This window comes from Mauremys reevesii, linkage group 8 (assembly GCF_016161935.1).
Source record: "Mauremys reevesii isolate NIE-2019 linkage group 8, ASM1616193v1, whole genome shotgun sequence".
Classification (NCBI taxonomy): domain Eukaryota; kingdom Metazoa; phylum Chordata; order Testudines; family Geoemydidae; genus Mauremys; species Mauremys reevesii.
Genome location: NC_052630.1, coordinates 13716652 through 13741107, shown reverse-complemented (window position 1 = coordinate 13741107; position 24456 = coordinate 13716652). Strand labels below are relative to the sequence as shown.

At 37.1% G+C, this 24456-nt stretch overlaps 1 protein-coding gene across 4 annotated transcripts in view; it reads left to right on the top strand.

Moving 5' to 3' along the window:
• RAPGEF6 (Rap guanine nucleotide exchange factor 6) overlaps nucleotides 1-24456 on the top strand; it is a 230410-nt gene that overhangs the window by 181062 nt on the left and 24892 nt on the right. For 3 of the 4 annotated variants that reach the window (XM_039486057.1, XM_039486060.1, XM_039486058.1), the window contains 7 exons: nucleotides 194-351; nucleotides 3442-3682; nucleotides 5497-5880; nucleotides 10325-10536; nucleotides 11387-11510; nucleotides 14106-14129; nucleotides 17880-18100. In XM_039486057.1, coding sequence (XP_039341991.1) covers nucleotides 194-351; nucleotides 3442-3682; nucleotides 5497-5880; nucleotides 10325-10536; nucleotides 11387-11510; nucleotides 14106-14129; nucleotides 17880-18100 — 1364 coding nt within the window. The remainder of the gene's footprint in view (nucleotides 1-193; nucleotides 352-3441; nucleotides 3683-5496; nucleotides 5881-10324; nucleotides 10537-11386; nucleotides 11511-14105; nucleotides 14130-17879; nucleotides 18101-24456) is intronic. The other variant, XM_039486059.1, reaches the window with a different exon arrangement.

Genomic DNA, 24456 nt, shown 5'->3' with positions numbered 1-24456 from the left:
TTGATATCACAAGGATTTTTTTTTCTGTAATGTACTGTGTTTTAATCAGTTTGATCTTGTGTTGTCCATCAGATTGTTAAGGAAGCTATGACTTAGAGAAGGTTCTTGTTTTACATCATTGCACCTACAAAGGAGAAATGATTTTTACTTTTGCCTGTGCTAAATGTAGGTAATTTTTAAAACTATTTTACAGTGATGGCAGTGTAAGCCAGTCACAGGATGACAGTATTGTTGGAACAAGGCAGTGCAGACACAGTTTGGCCATAATGCCTATCCCTGGAACACTCTCATCAAGTAGTCCTGATCTGTTGCAGCCTACAACCAGCATGCTGGATTTTACTAATCCTTCAGGTAAAATAATATGTCTCTCTATGTTGTATATGTGTAATGAATTCTGCAACCTACCGGAGCACTTAGTCTGAGAATATATTAGTTGATGTTGCAAGGTCTATTTCCAAATCACTATATAGAGATTCTGAATGTTTACATATTTTAGTGAAACGTAATTTACAAAACTACATTTTTATTTACTGGTTCTTAGCATTTATATAGTGTTTACAATGACATTGCCACAGTGAATAAAGGCTCTACAGTGTGTTTACTTTTAAGCTTTATTTGCAAATTTTATTGAATGTACCAATTTTGGGGGAAACAATACCTTCTACTAGCACTAAACCTGTCAGCTGTACTCACCTGTTCATGCCATGGCCCTGTCAGGTCCCAAACTGGAGAGAAACAACAAAACCTCCCAAAGAGCCTCACCTCTTAAGCCTTCATGCCAGGTCTCCTTTGCCGTAACTTGAGAGCTCGCTCTTCTCTCCAAGCAAAAGCAGAACCTGCCATCTCAAGTGCCCGCCATTTTGAGAGCTCTACCACTATTTCAGTGAGAGTGGCTTGGCCTTGTCTGCTCCCTCACCACTTCTTTACCATCTCCTCCCAACGCCTGTGCCCCTCCTACCGTAGCTTCTGTTCATGTGCAGTCCATGAAAAAACACTCTGAAAGCATATCGGGTAAGGGTAGGACCTGTATGGTACCGAGCTAGTGCTGTTGGTCCCACACCTTGGTGAGCATTTCATTCATTCAAATATATTTTTGAAAAACAAAAATAAAACTTTTCAGTTTTATTACCTATGCCTCTCTGTTGCTGCTGCTATAGGAATGGAGTGGCTGCAGGAGGCAAATGTTGATCATACGCAGCTGCTGGTAAACATGTCAAGCCAGAATCACGTGTTTCCTTATTCTATATGTAAATTCTAAGCATAATTATACATTCATTAATCTGCCTTTTGGCTAAGATTTTATAAATGTAACTTAACTTTATCTTCATAACTTCTCTAGTAAAATAGATGTGCACATATATCTTATACATAAATATCCATGACAAATCACTTTCCTTCTTGCTGCAAATGCATTGTTTTTCTATATGTAAAAACACTTTTCTAAAAATCTTGATTTAACGTTGGTGTAGGATTTTCCATAGTCATTAGCTGTGGCCAGTTAATTGTTCTTAACCAGTATCCAGTTTAATAGTATGCGTGTGCAAAGTCATTTTTGAATGTAAGGAAGTATAAAATAGCTTTTTGGTAGATCAGCATATTACATTCATTTGACTATTGATGATTATTGTAATCTGTAGATTTTATGTTTACATAAATGGATTTATTTTTGTTTTTGCTGCCTGCAGCTGTTGGTTTTTACTGTAAGTATCCTGAGTTCTGGCAGCCTAATCTTCTTTGTATTGTATGTCGAAATGAACATAGTTTTAAATTGCCAATATTTGTTTACAATTTTTTATTTGCATCATAAACTTTAGGATTAGGATTATTGTTGTTTATTGGACATTTGCACACCCAATAACCCATTTTTAACTAAACCAACTATTTATTTTATGGGGGAGGTGGTGTTGCTTAGTGGGTATAGCACTGAACTGAGACTCAGGAGACATGGATTCTATTTCACTAGCCTGCTGGTTGACCTTGGGCAAGTCACTTCCCCACACCGTGCCTCAGTTTTCTCATCTGTAAAATGGGAATAATGTGACTGACCTCCTCTGTAAAGCACTTGAAGATCTACTGATGAAAAGTGCTATATAAGGGCTATCTGGTGGTGGTATGTTTGATTTTTTTTTTTTGTAATAAAACTTTTTGATTGCCAGCTTGAATGTCCACTGTTTTTTCCCTACAAATTGAATCATGAATGGGAAAATAGATTTTTTAAAATACTATTTACATCTAAACAAAAACAAACAGAAAAATCAGCAACAGAACCCAAACCAAAGTAATTGGTATCGGTATGTGTCTCTTTGTGACTGGTAAAATAAAGTAATAAAAAATTTTAAAATGTGCATTCCTATTTATAGGTTCTAACGCATGTATTTTGTAGATTTTAACAGGTATATCAAGATAAGTTTCTTGGTAAATTTTCAAAATTGCATCAAAATTGTTTGCTTTAAACATTGAATTTGTAGGTATTTTTACATCAAATACTGTTCATAAGAATCAGACATTATAATGCTTGTTTATTCAGTACTGACAGATTGTTTTGTAAGGTTTCATTACTCCTCTGAGGGTTATCAATAGATGGCCCTTTGTTGGTTTCTGATTCTTCTTATCAATGTAGACACTTTTTTTCCATAATAAAATATTTACCCTGTTTGTTCTCAGCTTTTCCACTTCAAATTAATACTTACATACAAATTATTTTTACTTTTATCTAACAGTTCTTTCTAAGTACCCTCCCCCACCCATATGGGAGATCTAAACTTTAGTTGTCCACCATTCATCAATATGACTGAGGCGGCTTTTACTATACAAATAGATAGACCCATAGTGAAGAAGTTGGTAGAATCACAGTTTTTGTTCACCAGGTTATTTAGGTCCGCATTTTCTCAATACCTTGTTTCATCCACTCTTCAACTCAGTTACAGCTGCTGCAAGGCTACTTTTTCTTCCAACTGGGAAAGGCTGCTGGTAGCAAATCATAAATTACTATTCTTTTTCCTTGGAAAAAGAGACTTCAGCTTGAACGGACCCTTAGAATATGTGCTATCTATTCATGCTAAACTATTTATTTGACCTTGTATTTACCAGCGACATTCTGTGTAACTTTCCCAGACCTGAGGAAGAGCTCTGTGTTGCTCAAAAGCTTGTCTGTCTCACCATCAGAAGTTGGTTCAATAAAAGACATTATCTCACCCATCTTGTTTCGCTAGTGTCCTGGTACTGACACAGCTGCAAGAACACTGCATCCTGTGAAAATAATTAACTTTTCTTAATTATGGAAAAAACAGGATGGATTTTTAGAAAAAAAGAGAACAAATATTGAGAATTTACTTTTTATCTAGACCTAAGTGTTTTCCACCCCATCTGACAGATGAATACTTTATCCTTTCAAGGGAAGTATCAGTTTTGCATTTTAAAGATGTTTTTCTTTAAATGTAGATATTCCAGATCAAGTTATAAGAGTTTTCAAAGCAGATCAACAAAGCTGTTACATTATAATAAGCAAAGACACTACTGCAAAAGAAGTTGTGAGTCATGCAGTGCACGAATTCAACTTGATAGGAGCCCCAGAAACCTACTCTCTCTGTGAGGTGTCTGTTAGTCCTGAGGGAGTCATCAAACAGAGAAGGCTTCCAGATCAGTTCTCCAAATTAGCAGACAGAATCCAGCTCAATGGAAGGTAAAATTGTACTTGTTTTGTTTTGTTTGACTTTGTCTTTAAAAGTGAAGCATTTTGAAAAAAATATCAGAACAGTGTCTCTATTAAAACTGGAAAAGAAAGTCTAGAATTGTCTCTTATATTACTGAGAATTGCTAAAGATGTAAGCATTTATTTCAGTGTACACAAATATTCTAACAGAATTGCTGCCCTAGGCTATGTGCAAATAAGATGAATTATTTTAAACTGTAATTATAGTGTTTCTGCTTGCTGTGCTTATTTGACCTGTCTGCTCTTTTTCTGCTTTTATGGCAGAAAAAAATATTTTATGCATCCACTCAGCATGTAATTATAATCTCAGGCTTTCTTGGAGTGGGGAAGGGAGATCATTTCCACCTGAAGTTGATGAGAATGTATTCCTCGCATTCTGGTACTTATGATCTCTGATGCTGTCCATCTGTAAAATTGTATACTTACACTGAATTCCAGTGCCATTAATCAGCACTAGAAGGAAGGCTTCCTACAGCTGCTAAGTATGTTTTGCTGGGAGGTGAGGGCTAAGGTTTTTCCTCCATAAATGCCAATAGCTCTCAGAACTCTCTTGTCTAGTGTCTCAGGAATTTGCAAGAAAGCTTTCCTGGCCACTGCAACTTTTTCAGAGCTCTCAAACTGAGTTTAAGTGATGGTCATAAAAAACACTCTCACCGTGGATGTAGGAATGTGAGTTCCCCTACAAATATTTTTAGTCACTGGTATGGTTTTATCCATCACTCTAAAGGAGGAGAGGTTCATGATAAGTGGTAGTTGGATATCTGACTATTAGGAAAGTATGGTATCTGAGTAATACATGGCAGATAAACTTTAGTGTTTAAAAAAGTTTGAAATAAGTTCAGTCACTAGATAACTCAATTCAGAAGGTCAGTGCAAGATATACAATGGTTTACATTAAAAAGGAATAATATATATACTCTAATGATGTTTACCATATTTACCTTCTAATCAAAAGATATGCTAACTTTCTTTTTCTAAAATGTAATATTACAGCTAGTTGATATTAACAAGATACGTGCATCAGCTTTTATGCAAATCATTGTGAGTTGTCTCTCAAACATTAAGGGCTTTAGCACATTGCCTGATGATCTGATCCAGGCCAGAAGATGTGTTAGAAAGTAGAAAATTCTGTTCAATTCTCCTTACAAGGCAATAGAGAATTTATGAAGGAGAGTCATTTCTATATCTGTAAGTGATCTCCTTTGGACCATGAAAGTGATTTTTTTACATGCCTTTTCATTTCCTGAGTACTGTGTGCTTCATGTACATGTTAATATATTATGCTAATTTTTCCATCAAAAATGGGAAAATACATTTACATCAAGATTTCAAATATTTCTCAGGATCCAGGGCCATTCAAAATGTTAATTTACTGCTGCATTTGCAAATAGACAAGCTACTGACCTTTTACTGAAGGGCAAGGCTATTCTCTACACTATTGCAGGCTAGTATATAGAAACTAGTGATTAATGAAGAGGAAGAAAATATTAAAATGGCCTCATAGCATATTAAACTTTTTCACTTTGGTAATGACAGCGTGTGCAGTGGGTAGAGTAAGAAGCTGAGAGTTGGAACTCACTTGAGTTCCATTCCCAAATTGCCTCTCACTGTTAGGTGCTAGACATGTCCATTATAGATAACCTTGCCAGTTGGTACATCTGTCAAGTGGGGATAATGCTGAGGCATCAAGGGGTGATGTTAAATTTAATTGTATGTAAAGAACATTCAGAATGTCAGAGGAAAGCTGCTCTAAAGTTTATTATAATAATACAATTTACCTTTAGGTATTATCTGAAAAACAATATGGAAACAGAGACATTATGCTCAGATGAGGATGCCCAGGAGCTGCTTAGAGAGAGTCAGATTTCTCTTCTTCAGCTGAGCACCATTGAGGTGGCTACTCAGCTATCAATGAGGGACTTTGAATTATTTCGCAATATTGAGCCTACTGAATACATCGATGACCTCTATAAGATGGACTCCAAAACAGGAAATGCTCACCTGAAACAGTTTGAGGATGTCATTAACCAAGAGACATTCTGGGTTGCCACAGAAATTTTAACAGAGCCCAACCAGCTCAAAAGAATGAAGATTGTTAAGCATTTCATTAAAATTGCCCTACACTGTCGAGAATGCAAGAACTTCAATTCCATGTTTGCCGTTATAAGGTAAAGTACTATTATTTTGGCAGATATTGATCATTTGAGTTTTATATTTTTTACTCATAGTAAATTAGAGCTGAATATGATTGTGGCATCAAATGCAATTTTAATAACTTCCATTGTAAGGAAGAAAAGAGAATATTAGTCTGCCAACAACTTGTGGGGGTACAGTATGTTTTAAAACAAATTTTCAAGTTGCACAGCGTACCAGTCTATACAAAAAGGTATAACTTCACTACATTTTCCCCCCTCCTTTGCCCTCAATTTTTTAAAGTGTTTGTGCTGTGGTATTTGTCATTGCTCCTTAACTGTTACCTGTGTATTCTTTGCTGTCCATGAGGATAAGTAAAGGAGAGAGAGTGTTTGGACGAGCCGTGCTCTTGGTTTAGAAACCTTAGAAACCTGCTGAATATTGCTGCTGTTTTCATTGGTTGCTCTGCTTCTCTGATTCCTGAGTACTTTGGGCTTTTGAGCATACTTCCTTTTCACTCATCATTACTTTCTCCCTGTGTATTTGAAAGAAACCAGAGATAAGGCGGTTACATAATTTCCCCCCCCTCACTCTTGTAGACTCTTCCCTAACCCAGTCTCCAGTCTGTCTCATCTTAGTCTGCTAGTTTAAATTTTCCTCTGTTCTCTAACCAGTCACTCAGCACCTTTTCTGTTCTCTCTACTTGATATATTTGGGTTCTTTCTTTGCATTTTGGGACTAATTCTGATTTATACCATATGCAACTTCATTGACTCGTATAGGCTGAGCCAAACAAATGTCCTGTTCTCAATTGCTGAGACCCCATCAAAAAGACAATTCTTCACAATACGTCTATCTGGACTAATTTTTCAGCCAATCAACACTAATACTATTTCTGAGAATTATGATATTTGACGTTTTTTCCACCCTTTAATTCCCTTAGCCTGATTTACAGAACATGTGTGATTCTGTTTTATTCGGGGCTATCCATTTGTGAAGCTAATCCTGAAGAGATCTGTACTGTGCATATAGATGTGCAGAAATAGATACCCTCATCGCCATTTCCTAATGCCTAGTTTCTCATGGGTAGGAACTACTCTACCTGACTATATTTTGTCTTCATCAGGCCCTCTAGGATTGAAGTCTTGTTCGAGAAATCAGCCTTTGTTTTTACCCATATTTCTAAGGAAACATGCCTTTTTTTGGCTGTGCCACAAGTAACCCATTTGCAATTTGGCATGCTGTGTCTGGATAATACCTTCCTTCCCTTAGCATAGTTATTTCTGCATGTGTCTGGAGGGCACATTGTTATGACTGGTAGCTTTTGTTTATAAGATTGATCAGATATGCAAATGATTTGGCAATAGTATTCGGGGAAAATTGTGCCGATTTTGTATTTATTTTAAAATTAACCAGTTTTGATGCTTTTTTAATCTATTTATACAACTGTGTACTTGAGTTAAACAAAATTTCTAACATTTTTTTTATTCCACTAATCACGACAATGGTGAATTACATAACTGCATGATATTAAAATGCACTTCCTTTTATCTTTGATATATAGAGCGGTAATCTTAGACTGAGTTTCCAAATCATTTTGTTCTTTAAAAAAAAAAACTTATTGTGGGTGATGTTATAAAGTAGTTAATTTTTTCCAATAAAATGTAAATTCATCTTTTCATACAGAGATGTATGAGCTGTTTAAGGTTGCTGAGACAGTAATTACAGCAATTGTTTGCATGGCATCCCATAAATGTTGTACTAAGGGTCGTTATTGAAACTAAAATTGTCATGCATTTCCTAAGGTCCATATAGTCAAATATATGTCCTGCTACTTCAAACCATCCCAATAGTGGCTCACAATATTGCCCCTACTAGTTCTCTATAATAAGTACTCCTATAAAAACTAAATCCTCTCAAAAATTGCTTTAGCACGGGACACCATCCCTTCTCAAGCTTTTCTTCCCTTATCTTGTGTATGTTATAAATCCTAAGAGCCATCATGAAACCATTCTGGTGCCTTCAGGAGTTTGTAGGACTCAGTGAGGGTCCTCCCTTATCTGCTTTTTTGGTGTGTGTTCTATATATATACATCATTTTAAGCTGCTTTTTTCTAAAGGATATAGATTGAGTTTCTGTAACCTTGTAAACTAAGACCTGTAAATCCCTTTATCATGTGGTATTCTTGCTTGTATATTTTTTTTTATAATCTCCTTATAGTATGACCAGAATGATATAAATGTTTTAAAGTAACTTCATTTGTGCCTTATTTTCCTGCTTAAATAATTTCCTATATTATATTTTTGAATGTATTGCAAAATGACAAGTGTTTTCTACTCTTCTCTGTACTGATCTGCATAGAATACTTTCACTGTGGGAATTTAACCTTTTTGGGTCAGGAATGTCTTTCCGTGTTTAATATTTGTGGGTACTACGAAAGACTAATAATAAGGAGTAAGCATTTTGTGGATGTTATCTTCTCTGCAGGGCTGCCAAATTATCTGACAAACAAAAAAATCAGTTGTACTGATTTTGACATGTCACGGTCATTAGTTTTTTGTGGGGCTGGAAAATGTCCTGATCACGTATTAAAGGCCAGGTTTAGCTGGGATTGAATGAGCACACACAGGGAAAGGAGTCCGAATGCAAGGAGCCTTTCTCTCAGTTTGTCCCTAGAGTAACGCCAGTTGTGATTGCTATCCTGGGTCTCTTTGAGGCACAACTTCCCCTAAAGAGGCAACAGGAGGAAAAGACCATGACCAACCCTGCACACCAACAGCCACTGCATCTGGCTGGTTACACCAGGGAGCTCATGATGCACCCTCCTAAGGGAGCACAGCAGGTGCATTTCCTCTTTGCATTCCCCTCAAGAAGAAATTGTCTCTTTCAGTCCCAAAGCTTCCTTGTGACTGCCCTGTAGGCAACTCTACCCCCTCACCCAGTGTAGGGCAGTACTTAAGTGCCCTAATCTGCCCCTAAGGATAGTGGATAAGCACAGGGATGATTTTATCGGGGGGAGGAAAAACTCTTCCAAATTTCAGTTGTTATATTTCAAAAGAAAATGAGACATTTATTTTCTGCTGACAAGTAAGTTTATCTTCATTTCTTGCTTTCTGTGGTAGCATAGACAAAATGTAATAAAACAAAAGGATATCTAATCCCTATCATGTCATATTAAAAAGAGGCTTATTTATTTGCTGCCTTTCAGAAAGGACAGTTGTTTTGGTTTCATAGAGCAGTGTCCTGATCAATAACAGTAAATCTTAGTTTAGTGATTTAAGTGCAACATAATCTAATATTGACTGTTCTGTATTGCTAATGTATGCGGTGTAAATGTGAAAATCATAAGTCTTGTATTGGGTTGCAAACGGAGCAAATCAGTTGTGACTGAGTAGAAAAATAGGGGGTGCAGCTGAATTTAACTGACATACCTACCCAGCTAATAATATGGACAGAGAGCACAATTGGTTGGTTTTGGAACCCAAATCTAATATATACTGAAAGAAACTTCCTATAGAAAGCAGGTGTGTGAGAGAGGATGATGGACAAGCTATCTTTTTTAGTAGCTATAATTTTTTAAAAGTCATTCTACTTAGTATAACTGACCTATTTTTCCTCCCGGGTTTGTTCAGTGTACATATCAAAGCAAGATTTTTCTAACAGCTGGTTGCACTTGTACTACTGGCAATCTGAATATCAAGCTGTGTGTGTTCTGCTTCGTAACCCATGTATAATAAAGATTCTGGAGAATCAGAATTCACAGAATAGAAGCATCTTGCTGTTCTGAAACTATAAGGATCCATGGTACTGATGAACAAAAGTCATTAATCTAATGACTGTATGATTCTTATGCAACTTTAACTTAGTGGATGGAGATTTTTAATTTGATTTATAAAATGTGCACCTGTCGGTAATTTTTTAAGCATTGTAACATGCACCAAATGAGTCAGATGTAACAATTTTTTTTGAAATATCTACCTCTTTCACTAATTTGCATCTCAATACTACCCATTATAAAGGCTCCCAATCTGTTCCTTCTAAGATTCTCCCCACTTGTGTTTGTAATGAATGTTCTGCTCATTCCTCTTGCCTTCTTACTGTAACTGTACCTCCTAATCACTTCATTAATTTTTCACCCTTGATATCCTTTCTTTGGTATAGAATCTCACTGTCAAAAAATGGTTGGTTGTTAACTTAGCTGAACACAGGTAATAGATTTGTCTTGGAACTATATTTTTAAATTGGCATACTATGACTATGAAAGTGTTATCATACTCTTCATGTCCCATTTTCAGTGTTCAGGAGAGTGCCCAGCAGTGGCTTATTGGTAACTTATTTGGCTGCAGTGTGGCAAATACCCAGATTTAAAGTTAGCCTTTTAAAAATCCATTTTCCCTTTTTAAAAAAGCCTTCACCATCTTATTAAATGCAATAGTCCCCATTTAACAGCTGATAATGGAAAAAAATTATCTTTTACAGTGGGCTAAATCTGGCACCAGTAGCACGACTCAGAGGTACTTGGGAAAAGCTACCAAGCAAGTATGAAAAGCACCTTAGAGATCTTCAAGATCTTTTTGATCCATCTAGAAACATGGCAAAGTACCGCAACATTCTTAGCAGTCAGAGCATGCAGCCTCCAATTATTCCACTGTTTCCTGTTGTCAAGAAGGATATTACTTTTCTACATGAAGGTAACTCCCTATGTAGAGATGTAATAAATCAAAACGTAGAATAATATTTTAATCCTTTCTTCTTTTGTGTCCAGTGTTCCAAATTATATGACTAAAAAGAATATGTAATATAATGCATGATGTAGTATCTTCTTGATTAAAATGAAATATAATGAAGAATGCATAACAGAGGAGGCAGATGCTAGACAAAAATTAAAAATTCAGTGGAGATATTAAATATTTAAAAAACTTAATCTTGATCAACTACCTCCAAGGTTATGATAGAAGAGCTTTTGACTGTAGTAAACAATGTTCAGAACACTTCAGATACGTTTCTGTCATAAAAACTCATCATTACAGTATTTGCAGAGTTAGTTTCATGTAGTGACTTGCAGAGGGTTACTTTTGCTTTAAAATATTTCTCTTTATTTAAAACCCTTCCCTTTTTAACAGTTTTCTGTTCTTCATTAGTAAAGGTTAAAGGATTCTAAATATGGCAAGTTTTCAGATCTGTTGTCTCAGAATTGTTTGAACTAATTTAAAAGGGTAAATGTTGTCAGTTTCATATTTGCACCATTTTAACATATGAAAATAAATCTGTGCATAGTCAAATTGTTCCATTTTCCCCCTACTGACAGCTGCCACTTTAGAATTAGATTAACAAGGGCAGAGCGAGCATTCCTATCTACTTTGAGTGGGCCTGACTGGCATCTGTATTCTGCCACTATGCTACTTCCTGGTTTTGACTGATACTTGAATTAAAGGCTTTTGACATCTGCTGAAGGGTGATATTATGGGAGACAAATAACATGTCAGCCTTAGAAAAGTAATGAATATTGCTTATATTTGTTCTACTTATTTCATTGCACAGGAAATGATTCAAAAGTGGATGGCCTGGTAAATTTTGAGAAACTTAGAATGATTGCCAAAGAAATTCGACAAGTCGTCAGAATGACCTCTGCTAACATGGATCCAGCTGTAATGTTCAGACAAAGGTGTGCAATTAAACAAGAAAGTAGGATTAAAGATATCTCTTATACAGTGGGTAGAGTGTGGGTTTTTGTGCATGACCACGTATTTATGTTCCATTATGATTTCATTATCATTAACATTTATCATTAGAGTGAAATCTGTACCAAAGGGGATTTGTAAGATTAAGGAATATATTTTACCATGGTTTTAAAATGGAAATATTCCTGTTTATTTTTAATAATCTGGCTAGCACTTTAGGGTATGTTAGTACAAACACTATTTATTTTATTATGCATCACAGGGAAATATCACTACACCTGCGTACAGCCTGAGTATAATCAGGCTGTGTGCAGATGGAGTGCAGAGTAGAACCACCACCTTCTCCAATCTGGGACAAGACATGAGGCTACTTGTAGTCCATTGGCTGGAAAAGACGCAGCAGCTATTCCATGTCAGGTGTGCAGGATGTTAGTCTCGAGATCCATGTAAATATACGTTCTGTAGGCCTGCCATATTGCATCTGGTCGAATTGACTTATGCTGGAACAGTACAGAGGTCCCCTACCCCCACCCTCTTCACCCATGGTCCCTTTGCGCAGCCCAAGTGTAGGACTTTAGTGTGGTGGCCGCTGCAGCAGCTGAGTCAGGGTGATGCCCTATACTGAATCAGTAAGAATGTTAGTTAAGGGTATGTCGTCACTAGCAACTGGCTGTGTAGTTGCAGCACCAATGCTGAGAGAGAGAGCTCTCCCAGCGCTGTAACCCCCCGCCACACACATCAGCAAAATTATTCTGTGAATTCTGATTCTCCAGAGTAGCTGCCAGCGATGGGAGCCCTGTTGCCAACGGTGTCTACACTGCCATTCTACAGCGCTGAAACTTGCAGGGTTCAGGGGAGTGTTTTTTCCACCCCTGAGCAAGAAAGTTGTAGCACTGTAAAGTGACAGTGTAGACAAGGCCTTAGCCAGAAGGAACCTAACGGTATTCAGTTCATATAGTGATTTTTCAGGGCTGGCAGTTAGAAAAAGCACCATTTTACTTGTAATGTGAGCAAGTTTGGTATGTAATTATTGAGCTACAAATGTGGCATACCACAATGTTGTTTTAGCATAGTCACTTTTCAGAGAAGGATCTTGCTCTCCCAGCGCTGTAACCCCCCGCCACACACATCAGCAAAATTATTCTGTGAATTCTGATTCTCCAGAGTAGCTGCCAGCGATGGGAGCCCTGTTGCCAACGGTGTCTACACTGCCATTCTACAGCGCTGAAACTTGCAGGGTTCAGGGGAGTGTTTTTTCCACCCCTGAGCAAGAAAGTTGTAGCACTGTAAAGTGACAGTGTAGACAAGGCCTTAGCCAGAAGGAACCTAACGGTATTCAGTTCATATAGTGATTTTTCAGGGCTGGCAGTTAGAAAAAGCACCATTTTACTTGTAATGTGAGCAAGTTTGGTATGTAATTATTGAGCTACAAATGTGGCATACCACAATGTTGTTTTAGCATAGTCACTTTTCAGAGAAGGATCTTGCTTTCATAGCAGTATAGATTATACAAGCAAAAAGTCCACATTTAAAATGAAATCCGTAAGATATTCATCTGATGAATTACAGCGGCTCATCAGAAACCATTACAGTTATATAGGTAAATCATATATTTACAGATCAGTTCTGTCTAAAAATCTATCTATACTTTAAATGCTTCACAGGAGACAATGAAGTCTAATTGTTACATTGATTGAATGTCAAATAAATAGTTCACCTGTGATATGCCTTTTAAACTTCCCATATGCATCTTAAGGGGCACATCAAACACAGTGCTCTCATAAAATGCTTTGTCTACTATTGTTCTAATTAGCACCTGCGATTAGAAGGGAAAAAGTCTTTTTTTTTTCTTCATTTTATTTATAGTCAGTTTCATTGTTTCTCCTGTATAGTCAATCAGTTTCCTCTGTTATAAAAACTCCAATAAAACATTTTGATTAAAAAGACAAATGAACAAAAAAAATTTAGTGCTCATGCAAATACTTTGACAAGTTAATTACTAATTAGAACAAAGCTTCTAATTCTTCAGAATATATTTGTCAAATAACATTTTTCCACAAGCAATCAAAATGAAAAACACACAAATTTATAATGATCCCATTTCTTAGTATGTTTCTTATAATTACAATCCTAATGCATTAAATTCCATTAATCTCATAATACTTCCCACAATGTGAATTTTTCTAAAAGATATAAAGGTTTCATTCTGTCTCTCAAAAGTAAATAATAACAGGTAAGCTGTTTGAATTTGATGATGCAACATCGAATATTGATTTTTCATGTTAAATATTTCCCACAAGTTAACTGGAGTTTGGCTTTAAATTTGTAGGTTAAACATAAAAACATGCAATATGTTCTTCTATATTCATTAAAATATTGTATGGAGTTCTCCCCTCCCCCCTCCCAGATTCCATTAAAAACCGTATGTTATTCTTTGAGAAGAATGTTTGCCTGATAGCATTTTTTCTTTTCTATACTTTCCTGTCTTCATCTTTTTCTTCCTGAATGTCAACTGTGATATTTTTCCTGTGCTTTTCTGTTCAAATACATGCTTCAATGTATATGGCTCTTGCTTACAGGAAGAAGAGGTGGAGGAGTTTGGGGTAAGTGTAGAGATGAATGCAACTAAGATAAACAAAGGTTATGCAACTTTTAACATACTGCATCCTCCTCATTAGTGCATGCATTTGAAATACAGCATGCATTTTATTAACCCTGCAATACATATATTTGGTAAACAGATTTAGAAAAAATCAGGAACAAACACTATTTCCAGTCAGCAGTTGATTTTATGTTCTAGATAAGCTGTTTCACCTTTAGTTTAATGCAGAAAGAGAAACTGTTATCTAATTACAGTGTAATGCAGAGTATTTTTGAAAACAAATAAAATAACTTTTAAAACCTATCTCAAAAGTTCAAACTAGTACTTATTGTTTTATACTGCAACTCTGTATTGGGTTATTGTAATTATAATCCTCGCTAATCTTTGAGTCCAGTTGTAATTCTGAGTTGCGCAATATCTCACATTTTTTAACTGTACTTACAAAGGATCAAATCCTGCATTTGGGCACATTCCAAAATCCTCATTGATTTCACTTGGAGTTTTGGTTGTGCAAGGAATGTAGAATAGGGACCAACATGATGAGGATTGAGAGTGCAATATGATTGGTTAATAAATATTCTAACCAATGCCTGCATATTACAATGACTTAATATATTGGAGCTGATTATTGGCATTATTTGGCTTCCTAGAGCCAAATAATCCTTGATCCTAGAGTTTCCATTAAAGAAAAAAGAACTAAATAGCAAAAATAAATAAAACTAATAAAAACTAAAAATAAATACATTTAAATAGGAATTATAATCAACATACCTCTTCTATTATTTCTTTCTCCTGAGTAGTATGAAGGACAATGACATAGCTAACACGTTCCAACCCTGGGATTATTGTGAAAACAATTAAAATGAGAATGAGAAAATGTGTATGATTTTTAAAGGGAATTGACTTTTTAAAAACTCTGTATGTACATAAGAAATAAAACCCATAGGTCATTAACGATTAAGTGCAAAGTTGTCTAGTCAACCACCTATACTTCTTCAGGTGGGATTTCCTTATGCAAATCAGCACAGTAAATTCTGCCAATAACGTCTCCCACTCCTTGCAGAGATCTCGGTACCTATTCATTGGCCGTCCCTCTTTCCATCTCTCTGTATGTGATACTATAGAGAGGAGGTATAGCAGGTGGTGCTGGGACACGAAAGTCTAGTATACTTCAGTGAGGATCTACAGCTGTGAGTTCAGTTCATGCTGAAGCCAGTTTCTTTTCTTTTTGTGTCTTTTATATTTATTTAAAAACCCGTATATGGTCACCTCACTCCTATGCTAGAAAGCCATTAAGGAGGGGTTGGGTGTAAGCATAGGCCTTCAAAGGTGATCTGCAAATACTTTTTTTAATTGTTTGTGCCCAGTTCTTCTACTATATGATGCAAAAAGGCAGACTGAAAGCTTATGTGTCTCAGCATTTTTTCCTCCTTTTTTAAGTCGAAGAATGTGAAATCGGATTCTCTAGTTTTGCTAGATTGTTGGGGTCCAAGATGTGGATTGAGACTGCTCATCCTTTAGTTGCAGGGATATTGAGTTGTGAACAAAAACATCTTTTCTTTCCTATGTGTATTAAGGTTTGGATTTAAATAGATTTTAAAATTCCGCTTCTGTTAACAAGTCTGACTCCAAATAGCTTCCCCTTTTAATTGCTTGGCTTTTGGTCTTCTATGATGACATAAATCCACTAGTTCACTAGTCATCCATTGCATTCCAGGGTGGACTTGAATCTCTAATGTAAAAAACAGGAGAGGGCAAATAAATATTTTTGGCTGCCATCGCTCACATTCAAGCAAAAAGGGGCACTAGCTCAATTTTTTCTCTATTTTAGGTCATGTTTAAAACTGTACATGAGATTCTGGAATAGATTCTAATGGGGAAATCTGTCCACTCACCCCTACTATCCAGGGAGCAGAGTGAAGTTTTCAGGGTTTCACGGTAGCTACCACCAATATAAAGCTCGCTGGAGAGCTTTCATTTGGTACCGTACTGTTAAAATATCAGCGAGCATCATGGTTTATAGCATAATATCTGTAGTCTTCCATTGTTCCTGACCATAATTGATAGATAAATATCTACTTTAGCATTGAATGTATCCAAATGCTGAGGATTCCACAACTCTTTTGCCATCTGCATAGCTATAATGATACGTTTTCCATAATTAACCTATATCTTCTTGATGTATTTGAGATGATTATTACTTTGAATTTGACATGTGTGAGTGATTGATCCAAAAATTTATTAAACTCCTTTTTTTATATAGTGGACAGCTGTGTCTCTCCTTCGTTCTTTCCTTAAGTTCAACATGTCCAGTTCTATTAACTTTTCCTAAAATGTTAGGCTTATTTTCCACCTCTTTTACTATTATGGTTACTCTCTTCTGAACACTTCCCGTGGATTTTGTGAAGCATTGTTACTTAGGATCCTGGATCATTTGGGCTTTTGGCCTTATGCCTTCTTGTATACCTGTGAAATATGTTTATTTCCAAATAATGGTTGCATATCCTGCCACGTGTGATTTCTTTAACAAGTCAATTACCTTTATAAATATGTTTACACAGCATTCACTTTTAAAAGAAAAGTTATACCTGTAAATGCTTTATAAGAATATTCAGGCATCATTTATATGAGTTAAATTTAAAGCTTACTTTAGAACTTACCGTGTAATGCAGCTATCATGATGAACATTTATAAAATATTTTCTCGATTTTAATATTGACCAAGATAGAGTTCTTGGCCATACCTTGACAATAAACAAGAGGTGGATGGCAGTTTGAATCTACTAAGGGATTAATAGAGCCTTTAACCTTTAGGTCAATAGTTCAAAGCTAGCAAAGTTGGATAGTGACCAACAGATGTAACAATGGATGCTTAAGTTAAACTATTTGATGATTTAGCTCTAATTCCTCAAGGAGCAAGTCAATCTAAATAGGCAGCCCTTTTGGCAATTTCAGAGACCAAAGATTAAAGGGACATGGAAGGCTTACGTACTCCTCCATAGACAGGGTATCTCCAAATCAGGGTTTAAGCATATTGATAGGCCAGTAAGAGCAAAGCATGGACTGTTCACTGTCCTTCTGTGCCTGCCATTTTGAGAAATAGAAGACTGCAGTTTCCTGTGCTATCAGTCCAGGAAAAAAAAGAAAAAAAAAAGCTTTGTTGTGGGCATTATTTCTAAATGGCAAAACAGAATGAGGAGTGAGCAACATAATGCACTTTGTATATATATGAGACTGCTTTTCTGTTTATCACAACTTTACCAATTCTTCAGACATTTTGGAGAGCTTAGTGATTAGAGTAGGATAATTTAGTAATAGTTCACCTCTGCAAGAAATTAGGTTTTCAGTCTCAGATAAACATATGCTAAGGACCAAATTACTTAAACCAACTTCAACACTGTTGGTACGTTTGTCTGCCAGCGTAACCCACAATTGAAATGGTAGGGGTTTTGCAGAACAGAACTAAATTAGCAAAGCTGTATAGGCAGCTTACACAGCATTTTGCCTGGTTTTTGCCAGTTCCACACTTTCACGAGTAATCCTTTCTAGACTCAATATACTCTTGTCATTTTACCAAATTACTTTAAGACAAATGTTGTTTTAATGCTATTCATCTCTTTAACTCATTTGCATCAGCATGCACGAGCCCTAACTGAAGTGTGCTGGTATTAATCTGCTTCAGCATATGCTACTATAGCACTTCATTCTTGAAGTGAACCTGAAGTTTACTGATTTGTCTTTTCATTTTGTAGGTCTCTGAGCCAGGGCAGCACAAACTCAAACATGCTTGATGTTCAAGGAGGTGCTCACAAAAAACGTGCTCGACGCAGCTCACTCCTTAATGCCAAGAAGCTGTATGAGGATGCCCAGATGGCCAGGAAGGTGAAGCAGTACCTTTCCAATCTGAATGTGGAAACCGATGAGGAAAAATTCCAGATCATGTCACTTCAATGCGAGCCTGCATATAGCACTTGTAAGTAAAGCAAACTCCGTTCGACAAGGTTGCTGGTGGAGAAGATTACCCTCCTTGCCATACGAACCTGGTTACGTATGCTGTTGTGCTAGAAACATAGCAATATGTTTGCATAGAAGAAGACCCCTTTAAAGGACTGTCACTTCTTGATTATGTACAATATTTTTAAATGATGACCCTACTACCTTCAAATATAAATTTAGGAATGTTTTTAACAACAAAAAAAAATGTCACTGTAGTAAGAAATTTATCTGTCATTGCAGACACTAAAAAAAAAAAACCCTGGCTGATACAGTTTCAGCAACCCAGCATTTGTCTTGATTGCACTTGCACAAGTCTGGAGTGTCAGCTCTTATTTTTGACCTTCAGTTGTTAAGTTGTGCATCATTTAATAAGGCTGCCAAAGAATCCTATTGTACACTTGATCCATTCTTGCTGCACTGTCACTTTACAGAATTAAGGAAGGATAAAAGTAACATTTACCATATGCGCTGCAAGGAAATGAAAAGACACAAAACCAATATAGAAACTAGCCATGGATAAGGAGTAAATAAGCAATTCTTGCATTATGGCTTACAATAAGAGTTGAACAGCAGGGAGGAAGTTATGCCAATATTGCCAGCGTTGACTGATGAGACTGACATGGTTTGACAGTCAAAAATGAAGGGCAGCATTAGGAAAAATCTTGTAAACTAAACTCCTTTGAGACTACCTTACTAAATAAGGTTTAGTCTAATCTATATTTTACCCTTATATAGTAAACCGTTCAATAAATTCCTATTTTTAAATTAACAATTATAATTGCATGTGGTTTTGATAATTATTTTTGTGAATAAGTTATTGACACCTTAACTAAGGTGAGCTAGTGAGGAAGGAATTGAGACTGTTTGGTAGGAGGAAGAAAAGGTACATATTTGCAGAAATGATCACTTTGCACTTAAATACCGTCTTTCATCTGAGGATTTCAAAGCCCTTTTGATTAATTTAGATAAGCCTCTGAAATTCCTCATGACATAAATAGCATTATGTCCATTTTATAGATGTGTTAACAGAGTACAGAGAGTAAGTGAATGACTTGCCTGACTTGGAGTCATTTGCAGAATGAAGAATAGGACTTGAGAATTTTGATTCCCAGGCTGAATATTTAGCTCTTCTCTTTAGGATCACAGTAATGAAATGGATGATAGATACATCAAGAATTAACTTGCTTGCTAGGTATCCTCCCTGCTCTGTTAACATGGTGTGTGATCTTGCCATATTGTTACCCAATATATTGGTTTGTATTCAGATATTTTCCATTTCCAAAGCATTGTTTTCCCCACTTTCACCTCCACTTTCACCTCCACAGTGTGGTGTACAGACACGTTCCTTTGGTCATCTTACAAGGTATAGGCTCTTGTTTTTGTGTGTAATTTTTATTCCCCTCTGCTCCCCCCATCCCCAATGAAATTGTTTTCTGGCTACATACTAGAGCGCTCTCAAGGAGGAGTAGCATTTATAACAGCAGCAACCCAGGGAAGACTATGTGGGAGGGATTTGGGTGTTTGAAGGCAGGTTCTGGAATGGAAGGCTCATGGACAACAGGATTGTCTTCTCCGAGTTTAGAGCTGAAGTTTGGCTGGACCTCAGGAAGTTAGTGTTCTGGTACTAGAGCAGTGGTTTTCAGCCTGTGGTCAACCCTGGTGGTCTTTGTCTAAGGCAGTGGTTTTCAAACTTTTTTTCTGGGGACCCAGTTGAAGAAAATTGTTGCCCACGTCCCAGCGGAGCTGGGGATGTGGGGTTTGGGATGTGGGAGAAGCTCAGGGCTGGGGCAGAGGGTTGCGGTGCAGGGGTGAGAGCTGCGGAGTGGGCCAAGGAAAGAGGGGTTCAGGGTGTGGGAGCGGACTCAGGGCTGGAGCAGAGGGTTGGGGTACGGGAGTGAGGGCTGCAGGGTGGGGCCAGGAATGAGGGGTTCAGGGTGTGGGAGGGGGGTTGGGTGTGGGGCAGGGGGTTGGGGGTGTGGGAGGGGGTCAGGGTTCTGGGCTGGGGGTGCAGGCTCTGGGGTGTGGCCAGGGATGGGGAGTTTGGGGTGCATGAAGGGGTTCCAGATTTGGCGGGGGGCTCAGGGCTGGGGCAGGAGGTTGGGGCACGGGGTTGGGGCGTGGACTTACCTCCGGTGGATCCTGGTCAGCGGCACAGATGGGGTACAGTGGCAGGCTTCCTGCCTGTCTTGGCACCTCAGACCACGCTGTGCCCCGGAAGCAGCCAGCAGCAGGTCCAGCTCGTAGGCAGAGGCATGCAAGCAGCTTTGCACAATTCCTGCCCACAGGCACTGCCCCACCCCCCCAGCTCCCATTGTCCAGTGCTTGGGGTGGGGGCAGCACACAGAGCCCCGGGGCCCCCCTGCCTAGAAGCCAGACCTGCAGCTGGCTGCTTTTGGGGTGCAGCGTGGTGTCAGAAAAGGTAAGCACTAGCCTGCCTTAGCTGAGCAGCACCGCCGACAGGACTTTTAACATCCTGGTTGGCAATGCTGACCCGAGCAAGGTGACCCAGTGTCTTACGTGCTCCGACCCAATACAGACCCACAGTTTGAAAAACACTGGTCTAAGGGGTCTGCGAAAGGTTGTCGTTACTATAGAGGAGTGGTTTTGAACCTGTGGTCCACGGACCCCTGGGGGTCCACAGACTGACTGAGATTTCCAAAGGGGTCCGCACCTCTGTTTGTAATTTTGTAGGGGTCTACAAATGAAAAAGAGGTTGAAAAGCACTGTACTAGAGTTCAGTCTTGTTTTATAGGAAAGTCTAAGTAGTTGAGTGTCTGATCTACCTGTTGTTACTGTCTTCACTCTTTTTTTTTTTTTATTAATGTCAGAATCCAAGTTGAAGTGAGACCTGATCATCAAGGTTTTACACGTCTCAAAGTATCTATGGGTAGACTTGGCAGAGTTCAGTTTTTATTTTTTTTGTAATTTTGATGGCTAATACCAATGTTTATTTATAAGCATTTTAATGTTTTTATCAATTTAAACGTTCACAGTTGTGGAAAATTAAGCAGGGAGATTGGACAGTGGGCGAATCAGACGATAATAAGTTAATGACAGTAGACACTGGGTTTGAGAAATTTTAAAGCTTTATAACCATTAAAATACAAATTGTCAACATCACATATCAAAATTATACCAAGTATATATCCTTCAGTCAAACTCTAAGTTCTCATCAGCAATTTTTCTTTCTTTGTCTATCTGCTAATTTCTATTATCAATGGAAATATTTTTTCATTAGTATTTGTGCATATAGTGAAATCAGTGTTTACTGATAAAAATCGAATCCTTCCAGGCCTATGGGTGTGTTTTTAAGGAATATGCAGGGACACCATTACCAATGAGTGTCCAGTGCTGTTCCATTTTAGTATTGAGAACAATCTCAGAAATACTCATTAATTTTAGAAAATCAGTTTGTGATTAGTTTCTTATAGAGGCCCTTTTATTCCCCTATAATTTTCTGTTAAATGACGCTTGCCTAACAGGTCATATTTCCAATTTTTTGACAGTATCTTCATCTGTGAATTGCAGAGGGCTTTCTATTTAAGATTTCTTGTAGTGTTGTTGCTTATACAAAACATTTATTAAAGGTTTTCTGTAATGGAAGTGATTTGGGGCTCATGCAAATGGCCATGCTTGAATCCAATTAGTGATTTTGAATTTCATGTTGGCACTGTCAGAGAATATGCCAAGTAATTTAAAGAAAAAGAGTAGCTTGCATGAACAAAGAGAGCACAGCATGAACACAGCCTTTTTTCTGCTTCTTATGCTGTATGTTTGGCAAAGTATGGTAATAACACAGTTTGCTCACACTTGGAGGCAGAACCATGCACTACATTTTATATTCAGTTTTCTTCTTTAGTCGTAATAAAAGAACATATAATGTGGAAGTCTCAGTATATGATTTATGTGTAAGCTTAAAAGATAACCCTATCATGCCTAAGTGTCAGAAACTGAGTGTTACGAGGTCATCTTTCAATTCTTTTAAATAAATCATGGCATCCAGACTTCAAATACTGTTTATCCTGTTTGTGCAACACTACCGTTATGTATTTGTTTAGATATAGGGTCTGTACTATTTTAATTCCATGTGCTACAGCAATACAAGTCAGATTTTTGTGATGCTTTTATAAGATGGTTTTAAGTGGACACATGAATAAATATAGTACAGAGAGAGTTGTACTAATATAGCTGACTAGCTCGAATAACAGAGGAAACAAACCTTTGTAATTCAAGTAAAAAACTAACAGCTAGTGGGAGTTGCTTAGGAATCTTATACCCTTTCCCTAAACCTTAAAAAACACTTTCACAACTAGAAGACTGCAAAAATGAGGACAAGGGTTGCTCTCTTCTCAGCTATCAGGTTTAGGCCACAGCCAAAGTCTGATCACAGGAACTAGTGTTTTGACTTGTTCTGTTATGGCTAATCCTGTTTTCTGACTTTAATACCATGCCGGAAGTGGAAAGAATTGTGAATGAAAAGTACACAGTGGCATAACCTACTATGGCCCTAATTTATCAAGGTACATAAACATGTACCTAATTCATTTAGCCCCACTCCAGTCAATGGGATTAGTCCTGTGCTTAAAATTACACTCATGTTAAAGTGTCTTCCTGAGTTGGGGCATATATATATGGATTCACAAGTGGATAATCTTTCTGAAGAGAGAGATTCAGACATTCAGCACAAACACGCTGCTTCTCTCAGCAAGGTGGATTGAATTAAATCAAGGTGATTTAAATCACTGATTTTAATCATGATTTAAATTAGTGTATTAAACATTGATTTAAATAATCAATTTAAATATGTTTTCACCTTTGTACTTTGCTGCTATTTTCCTAAAGAGAGGTTGATTATCATTGATTAGTAACCACTAAAATATGTTTATTTGCAACTCATTATAGCCTTTGCATAAAACTCGGTACTTTTTTCCTAACCAAGAGAAAACACTATACACATTTCTTTAAGCAATTAGCTATTCAGAGTCTTAATTTTTACATTTTTAAATTTGATAGAAAATGCTGAATGATGCATTTTTTTATTTACTAGCGGGTTAATTTTTTTACTTATGATTTGTGTCAAGCTCTAGATGAATGGAATTTGGAATTCAATTAAATTCATAACAGCATTTTAAATTTTTTTTTATTAAAACTACCTTTAATGTGCAGGCTTCGTAAGAAAAGTAAATTTGTAAAATGTGTTTTGCATTTAAAACTGATTTATTAAACAAAGGAAGTATTATCAGTAGTTAGTGAATTGAACTGATTGTTTCTGGTCAACTTGTCCTTCAAGTTTTTAGAGCTAGTAGATATCCTCTTCTCACAATTACAGTAGTTTTAAATTCATGGACTGGGAGAGGAAAACTTGCTTTTCTGCCTTTTCAGCTCCCAGTCAGTTTAACAGTGAATGAACTAGTCATTAAACCAGGTCCGTCGAGATAAATTTGGAGCCTCAGTACAGTATGTGGACTGGGGACCCAACCCCTCCCATATCCCTTTATTTATGGAAATGTTGCAGACATTATTGGGGGCGGGGCTAGTATTATTTTCCCTTTGCTCTCAGCATCCGTACATTGAACTGAACTAGTTGAATAAACTGAAATGAAGAAAATATTCTCTCTGCACCTGCAAAAGAGGCTGTTTCTGTCAAAAGCTGATTTAGCACTTCAGCAATCTTGTTCCAGGTACTCAGCCAGTGACTTCCACCAGTTCAGTGGTTTGACTTTCTTTAAAAGTTTGGCAGCAAACATGTACTGCTTGAGTAGCAGTATTTTTATTTAATTTAAATTATGTTAACAGATCATAGTTTAGACATTAGCATAAGTTGTTATAACAGAATTAATTTTATATGTTTGTTTAAAAAATACATTAAATTTAAAATAAAAAATCTCATTTAATTTTTTTAAAATCAGTTTTTATTTACCTGGCTCCTGAAGCTGTGTCTAAATACTAAAAATTCATCTAGTTTTGTTTGCCTCAAGACTTGATACTACATGGACTCTAACATGTAATTCTGTAATCTTAATGTTGCAAAGTTAATTTAAAGAGAATAAATCAGACACATAAATGTCCTTAATATCAAAAACATGTTTAGTAGTTGATATCTGCTACAAGTCAAGTCAGCCTGCTCACAGTGAAAGAGGGCTTCTCTGTAGGATGACCACACATCCCATTTTGGCTGGGCAGTTCTTTTTTTAAGCTCTGTCCCAGCTGTGCGCGAGCGCGCGCACACTCACTCACTCACACTCTCTCTCTCTCTTTTTTTGCGAAGCTGGGCATTTGTCCTGTTTACCCCTGCCAACTGATCCAAACAGGACAAATACAGTTTTGTCAAAC